Genomic DNA, 8,248 nt, shown 5'->3' on the forward strand with positions numbered 1-8,248 from the left:
CCCCTTCTATCCGCTGCCATAGGTTTCCACTCTCCAAGATGCACTAACTCCTCTATCAACTGAGATAGCTTGTCCATACAGATAACAAAAAGGTATGGAGAAATTGGGTCGCCTTGTCTCACCCCTCTTTTTGGAATGAACTCCTCTGTCTTGTTTCCATTTCACAGCACATTATAGGACACTGAGTTAACGCAATGCATGATTATTTGTATCACTTTCACTGGTAATTTAAACTCCTTGAGTCTAACTTTAATAAAATCCCAGCTAAGCTTGTCATAAGCCTTTTCGAAGTCAATTTTTATTGCCATAAAATATTTTTTCCTTTCATTCTCTTCATATTATGCATGAGCTCCTTCGCAATGATGATATTGTCTTGTATTTTTCTTCCTGGAATAAAACTTGATTGGTGTACCGCTATTCTATCACTGAGATGAGGTTTGATTCTGTCTACTATTATCTTGGTTAGCACCTTGTAGGTCACATTGCACAAAGCTATCGGCCGGAACTGATTGATGGACTCTGGATGGTTCAGCTTTGGAACTAGCGTGTGAGTGTGGTATTGGCTTGCTTTATGATCTCTGGATTCTTCCAACAGCTTTGGATAAAATCACACACTTTGTTCTTCATGATCTCCCAATTATTTTTATAGATAAGCGCCAGAAAGCCATCACTTCCTAGAGCCTTGAGAGATCCTATGTTAAACAAAGCCCTTCAGATTTCCATTTCCATAGGAGTAGCTGCAAGCTTCCTGCAGTTAGACAAACTGAAATTAGGGAGGTCGTAATGTTCTAGTTCAAAAAGAACAACTCTAACCTCTTCTTGATAAAGGTTTTTGAAATGGCAAGTGATGTGCTTTTTCAAATCCTCCTCTTCTTCGATCCACTCCCCCTCATGCCCTCTGAATTTAAGAATTCTATTTTTCCCTCTTTTAACTATAGCTTTGGTGTGATAGAACTTAGTGTTTCTATCTCCATCCATAATCCATTTCTCCCTTGATTTTTGTAACCAAAAGGTTTCTTTCTTGTCCAGAACCTCGTTTAGCTCCTTTATAAGCTTCTGTTCCAAACCATCTAAGTAAGGATTTTTTCCATATGTGCTACTTCTCTGAATTCCTACAAGTCTGTTTTGTATTCTTCTTTTAGTTTTGAAAATATTCCCAAAATAGCTCTTGTTCCATTCGATTAAGTCCTTCTTTAGTTTGTCAAGAGCATTGTTGAGATGATGATGATTATTCCAACTTGTTTCAATTAAATTTTGGAAGTCAGGGTGCATAGTTCACATAGCCTCAAAGCGAAAAGGTCTATCCCTTATTCCATTTAAGCGTTTTTCAGTAGTAATTAATAGAGGATGATGATCAGATTTCATTCTTGTGAGCACCTCCACTGTAGCTTCATGGAATCTGTTTCTCCAACTTGAATTAGCCATAGCTCTGTCCAATCTTTCAAAGATTCTTTCTTGGCTTTTCCATTGAGGACCTCTCCAAGTGAATCTCGAACTGATGAAACCCAAGTCAATTAGACCACAGTTATTGATCCAATTAGTGAAGGCATTGCAAGCCCTCAGATCTGTGGGTGCACCTCCCCTCTTCTCTGAACTATCTTTAATCTCATTAAAATCTCCTGCAATAAGCCACTCCCCACTAACAGTGTTAGCTATGTTTTGTAATTTGGGCCATAGCTCTCTTCTAATTTGTTGATGAGGACTGGCATATACTGTAGTGAAAAACCACTCTCCTCTTCCACATTCTTGGACCTTTACGTGTATATATTGTTGATGTGCTTCTATTGAAATAATATTGATGTCATTCCTATTCCAGCAAATCCAGATCCCACCTGCAAAACCTTGAGCTTCCTCTATAATGTAATTAGTGTATCCTAATTGCTTAATAACATTTCTAGCAACTTGTCCGCTACACTTTGTTTCTAAAAGAATGGTAATGTCTGGCTTATATTGTTTCATCATCTCCTTATAAATCCTTCTAAACGCTCCACTAGCAGCCCCTCTTACATTCCAGATTATTGTGATCATTAAAAAGGATAATTAAAGGTTTAAGAAAACTAAAATAGCAAAAAAGGACTTCAAAAGGAAAGAGCACACCTGAAATTTAGTTCATCTTCATTACAGTGTCCTGTACAACACTAGTTTGAGGTGTTGTGAAATCTATTCCTTCTAACAAGCTCTCCTGCCCTCTTTCAGTGCCCTCTGTTTCCATAGGCACCACCTTTGTTGTCTCAAAATTTATGGGGTCTGGTGGTTTTCCTTCTATTGGATGGGCTTGATACGAAGGTTCAATGCATTCCTCCATTAAGGAAGGGGTCCCATTAGCCTCCTCTGCCCAGTTTTCCTCATGATGGTTGATTCCTTGTTTTATTGTCCCTACTCTTTGCGCATTTTCACTTCCGTTATGACTCTTTTTTGAGCTATTGCTTCTTTTTTAGTCTCCTGGTTTATTTTCCTGTTTTCACTAGTTGGCTCTTTCTCTTCCCAATTATTTTTTATGCTTTGTTGCTCTACATGCTTGCTCCTGCTTCCCTTGCCTTTGGTTCTTGACTTGTGTGCATTATTTGTTTCCCTTTCAGCATTATTGCCACCCTCTCTCTCTTTTTGTTCTTCCTCCTGTATTGTTTTTTCAATGGTCAACACACTATATCTTGACTTTCCTCTTCCTCCGATGTCTCTAGATTCAGTTTTTTTTTTTTTGCCCTTTTTTCCCCTTCTTGGCCTTTGGACAAACATCCAGTCTCCGTACTTGTCCTGCCTTATAGTGTCAATTTCAATTTATTTTCCCTTATCCAATCTCCTTTGTTCTTCCTGTTCTTGTTCCATTTCTGCAACTCCATTGGATCTTTGGTTCTTTGAAAAGTCCTGGGTTGACTGAGCTTCTGTTGCTTTTGGAGCTTGTTTTAGAGGGCAATCTTTTTGCTCATGGTCTATTCTCCCGCAAGAAAAGCATATCTGATGAATACCTTCATACTCAACTCGGTATTCCCTTCCATTGATTAAATATCTCCCTATTAGAGGTTTAGTTAAATCAACTTCAACACACAGTCTCGCAAATTTGCCCCTACATAATTCAGCCGTATTGCTATCCACCTTCACAGTCCTTCCGATGATATTTTCAATTTTTCTCAAAATATTTCTATCATATAGTTTAATAGGCAGCCCCGGGGGTCTAATCCATGCTGTTACCTTGTCTATAGTGGCTGTTTGAGGGTTGAAATTAGGTTCCCAAAGTCTCACTGTTAGATAATGATCATAAAGCTTCCATGGTCCTTCCAATAAGGCAAAATCAAAATCTTCGTTTGCATAAAACTTGACTAAATAGAAGTCCTGCCCTAAGTCAATGACATCAAGACTTCCTTTGTTACTCCACATTATCTCCAATCTTCTTTTCATTTCTGCATATCCCACCTTTCGCCCCAACAGTTTTACTATTAACGTATTCCACCATGACTTCCATAATTTTCTCTCAGTCTCTTCACTAATGACAATATTAAATAGTCCTTCCTCAATTTTTTCCACTCTGATGTCAGACTCTGAATCACTCACCATGTCTGTCTTATCTCCTTCTGCTTCTCTCTTCCCGGTGTCGATAGCCGAATCTAAATCTTCACCTTCAGTGTGGCTGTTCATGGGACCATTCTTCAAGGTTTGAGCAAAAGACCGATTCTTAGATCGGTTTTCGTTGCTTGTACTATCTTCAATCATCCAGTCTTCTTCTCTTGGCACAGGTTGTTGGCTTCCAGTAAAACCTTCACCGTCCTTTTTCACTTTTTTTTACTTCTCTTTGGCAGATCTTGCTCCTCAATAGAGGGAGGTTTCTTTGTCGCAGCTTCGCCTGGATCATCAACACTGTTCATGGCTTCTCAAAACAGGTTTTGGGATCAACTGTACGGAAAAAAAAATATTTTGTATGTAACGGCTATATTTCTGTGTGTAACAACGAAAATATATATATATATATATATGTTTTGTTTATAATTTTATGGGAATAGACTTAGGTCTTAGAATTAACCGTTAACGGTTTATGATTAAAGATTTTAGGAGGATTAATGTTTGAATTTAGAAAATAAAATATCCGAAGTTTAGAATTTGGGGTTATTATTTGGTGTTTTGGTGTTAGGATTCAAAGTATATCACCTAGGTGTAAGGGTTTATTAATTTATAGTTAGATTAAAAGAAATGGATTTAATCTTTGTATATTTAGGATTTTGATTTTAGATAACTAGTACTTAAGTGAATATGATTTAGGGTATAAATAACTTGTTTAGTAGAAATTTAATCAATTGAAAAAAAAAACTCTAATCAATTGGTTGTTTTTTGTATCCAACAAATTAAAAATTGATTGTTGAAGGAAATCCAAATAATTGAATCAGTCAATCAATCAATTATTGGATAAGCTAAGTAACACAATCAATTGTTTAAAAGAAAATTTAGCATCTCTTAGTCATAGTTGTAAGAACTAAATCGATGATCAAATCGATCATCTAGGTTACTAATTAGTTAATTTATTAGTTCAATTGATAAATTATTCGTTAAACCAATAAAATTAATTTCACATAAATAAAAAATATAAATAATTATAAATTTAAAAAAATTTAAAATATATATTTTTACCAACATTTTAAAAACAACTAAGTCTCAAATTTTAAAGATAATTAATATAAAGATAGTCATGAAATTAGTTAATAATATTACAATAGTATCTTAATTAGACACAATAAAAATAACAATCTATGAATCTATGAACTATATCCAAGAAGTGATTTCAAAGTCAGAGACTTGTTCTTCATCTGTCAAAAGTTTAAAACAACAGCTATTACAAATTGACATCATCTATTTCCTATTTTCTGTTCAACAACTCTAAATTCACAGCAACATCAACAAATACAACTATAAACACTAATAATGAGAAAAAAGACATCAAAACTCCAACAAATTCAAAAAATTTAACAAACAGATTCATATTCAACAAATTCAAAAAATTTCAAGAAATTAACCTAAACAAATTTATACTAAAAAATTCAACAAACTCAAAAAATTCAAGAAATTCAATCCACAGATTCATAATTTCAACAAGCAGAAAGCCAAAAATCTTTGGATCTTTATTAGAAGACTATAAAGGTAGTGCTACTAATAGGAAGCCAAACCACAACCAAATAGAAGAAGAGCACCAACCTATTTCAACTGCTCAAGATTAGTCATTCTCAAATTTAAACTATTTCAACTGTATTAGAAAAAGAACACCAACCTATCCGAGAGAGTAAAGGACGAAGACGACAGAAACCACCAACCTGTCCGAGAGAGCAGACAATGGAGAGGACGTGATGACGGCGACGACGAAGCCGAGCAAGGAGAAACGACAAAAAAGACGAAGGAACCATGGTGCAGGAACGTCGTCGGAGACTTGAGAGTTAAGACTATGGTGTCGCGGTGAGGTGAGGTGAGGTTAAGTAAGACGAAGAAGACGACACAGACCGGTGGTGTCGCAGTGAGATAAGGTGAGGTGAGGGTTACCTAAGGTTGGGGACTTGGGGAAACGGGGATGGAGATATTAGGTAATGGGTATTCCAATGTTTCTCTTTTTTTTTTTTTTTGAAAATACAAAACAACGTCATTTTGACAAATACAAAACAAAGCTCTGAACCGATCGATAAACAAAAATTTTTTATTCTCCAATTTTCATCAAAATCGAACGGTTCAACTCAATTTTTTTCGGTTCTATTTTTTATTCAGTCATATTGCTTAATTAAATTAATCAAGTGACTGATTCACTAGATTTTTTAGTCGAACCAATTAGTTAAGTCCAGTTCTTATGACTATGCTCTTGGTAGTTAAAATAATCAATTATTTTAAGAAAATACGATTGCGAATCACCAACCAATCGATTACATCGATTATTTCATAGCAAATTGTGATTTCTTGAAATTTCGAACAATGCATGCCTGACAAAATTCCACCACAATGCAGAAAATGAATTATAGAAATTTGACGATTGAAAAAGAGACTAATAAAATAATAATAAATTATGAAATTGTTAATATTAGAATTAAAAAAAGTAAGACTAGTAGGGTTATAAACTTAAAATAAAATTGGAAAAGAAAGATTATTAAAGGTAAATATTAATAGAATATTAAATTGTTAACAATAAAATTATAAAAAAAAGATAGATCAAATAATGAATAATAAAATCATAAAATTAAAAATTAAATTAAAATTTTTAAAATTAAATAATATATAAAAATTAATTAATAAATAAAATTTAAAAAAACTATTTGACAATTATTAAAAAATATATCTCATTATTATGACGATTTAACAGTTTTAATAAGTTTTGCTCTCGTTAGCCCTTTTAAAAATAATTTACACATTGTAAAATGCATTTCTTGATATATAGGCCCTTGTTTCTTGTGAAGCTACTCTCCCACTTCTTCTGATCAAGCTCACTACCTAACCATTTTATGTCTTGTTTATCATACATTTCAGTAATTCATCGTCACGGAAATTTTCTTCTTCAATCAAGAATTGTAGGTGATTATTTATCAACATATTTTTTTTTATTTCGAAAATACTCAAATCAGAAACTTAATTGACAAAAATTTGACTATTAGAACGAATAGTGGGATGATATGCCTAACTTTGGGATAGATCTAAGTTTTCCCACTTATAATAATACAATATTAATAAAAATCCATCATAACTTTTATTCAAATCCATGGAAGTGTTTTTCTTTTTATGTAATAGGTTATATAACATTAATCTTATTACTTAATTTTCCAAAAGTTTAGATGATAGAATTATTTTAAAATACTTTGACCACCCAGCGATGAACTTGTTAAAGGAAAGAAGTATATTCGAACAAACCAAATAATATTACTTTAACGACGGTCCTTTTGGGTACTTATTCTATTCTCTTTGAGAAGCTACGAATATTATCTTTGGGTTTCTTAAGAGTATTGACATCCTTTTATTAGAATGTGAACGTATTCTGTTCAGACACTCAAACACACAACAAAACATACAATTATTTTATTTTATATATATACACTTCATAGGTATATATTTACTTTACTACTATTTTAGTTAGTTGAAATTGTTTTCATGTTGAAAAAAGGTTGCAAAAGAATCTCCAAAATACTCTTCTTAGTCTTCCACAAATTTATTCAACGTGTGTTTCCATCCCCATTTTTAATATGTACTAGGATGAACACACGAGTAATAAAAACAAAAAAAAAGATAAAAAAATAAAAAATAAGCAAATAATTAAATAAAAGAAAGGGTCACCGCCGTGAAACCAGGCCACAATAAGTGAGTGCAATTTTGTTTTCATTGGGATATCATATATTATAACAAAATTAGCCGTCCACATAAGAACTAGCCGTCTAGGTCAAACGGGTGTTAAACAATCCAAAACATTATTCAAACTTTATATATTTCTTTCAGAGGATAGGGTCCTCCCAAATCACTAGATAAAAAATGTGGTTTATTTTGACATATTAATTTAGAAAAATTTAGGTGACGAATATTTTTTTATATTTATCTTATATTTAAATTAGTATTAACTAATTTTTTTAATTAAAAGTATTGATCCTCTGGTATTTTTATTTTTTATACATATATTATTTTTAAATATTTTTAGCAAAAGCTTAATATCAGAAGTATGTACATCTTAGGAACTCAATTTGAGTTGGTCAATTAATTTATTCATTTATTTATTTGAATAAATGTCGAAATTATAAATTTTATTTTATATATGTAATAATTTATTCATGAGATAAATTTTTTGATTGAATTCAAATATATAATAAATTAGTCTTTAACTTATCAAACAGAAATACAATAAAAAAGATAATTATCTGCATGTTAGGGAGGCGAGGACAATGTAAAACCAAACATATTTAAACCAAATAGATAGATCAATAGATTTAGGGTGCTGAATCTAGTTTAAAAATTTTAAGGCGACGAACCTACGTACATGAGTTGTTTTATCTATATTTTTTATTTAATTTATTCCTAATGAATGTAAGGCTTTATTGTGTGAATCAGATAGCCCTCATAACAAATGTAAAACAGTTTCAAATGTGAAACTTTATGTAGATGTTATTCTCCATAAAATGGAATTTGGGATGAAGTGGAAAAATTGGTTGAGGAAATGCATTTCTATGGGAGACGCTTATAGCAGACTTATTTTAATTTGTATCAGGTATAAATTTTTAACTATACTAATTATATGTATAAAATATATATT

At 32.4% G+C, this 8,248-nt stretch overlaps 1 protein-coding gene across 1 annotated transcript; it reads right to left on the bottom strand.

Annotated features, from left to right (window-relative positions):
• Positions 1–2,778: 2,778 nt before the first annotated feature.
• LOC127740571 (uncharacterized) lies at positions 2,779–3,708 on the bottom strand. The gene has a single exon (XM_052251631.1). The coding sequence runs from the start codon at positions 3,706–3,708 to the stop codon at positions 2,779–2,781; it is 930 nt and encodes a 309-aa protein (XP_052107591.1).
• Positions 3,709–8,248: the final 4,540 nt, after the last annotated feature.

This window comes from Arachis duranensis, chromosome 7, assembly GCF_000817695.3.
Source record: "Arachis duranensis cultivar V14167 chromosome 7, aradu.V14167.gnm2.J7QH, whole genome shotgun sequence".
NCBI classification, from domain to species: domain Eukaryota; kingdom Viridiplantae; phylum Streptophyta; class Magnoliopsida; order Fabales; family Fabaceae; genus Arachis; species Arachis duranensis.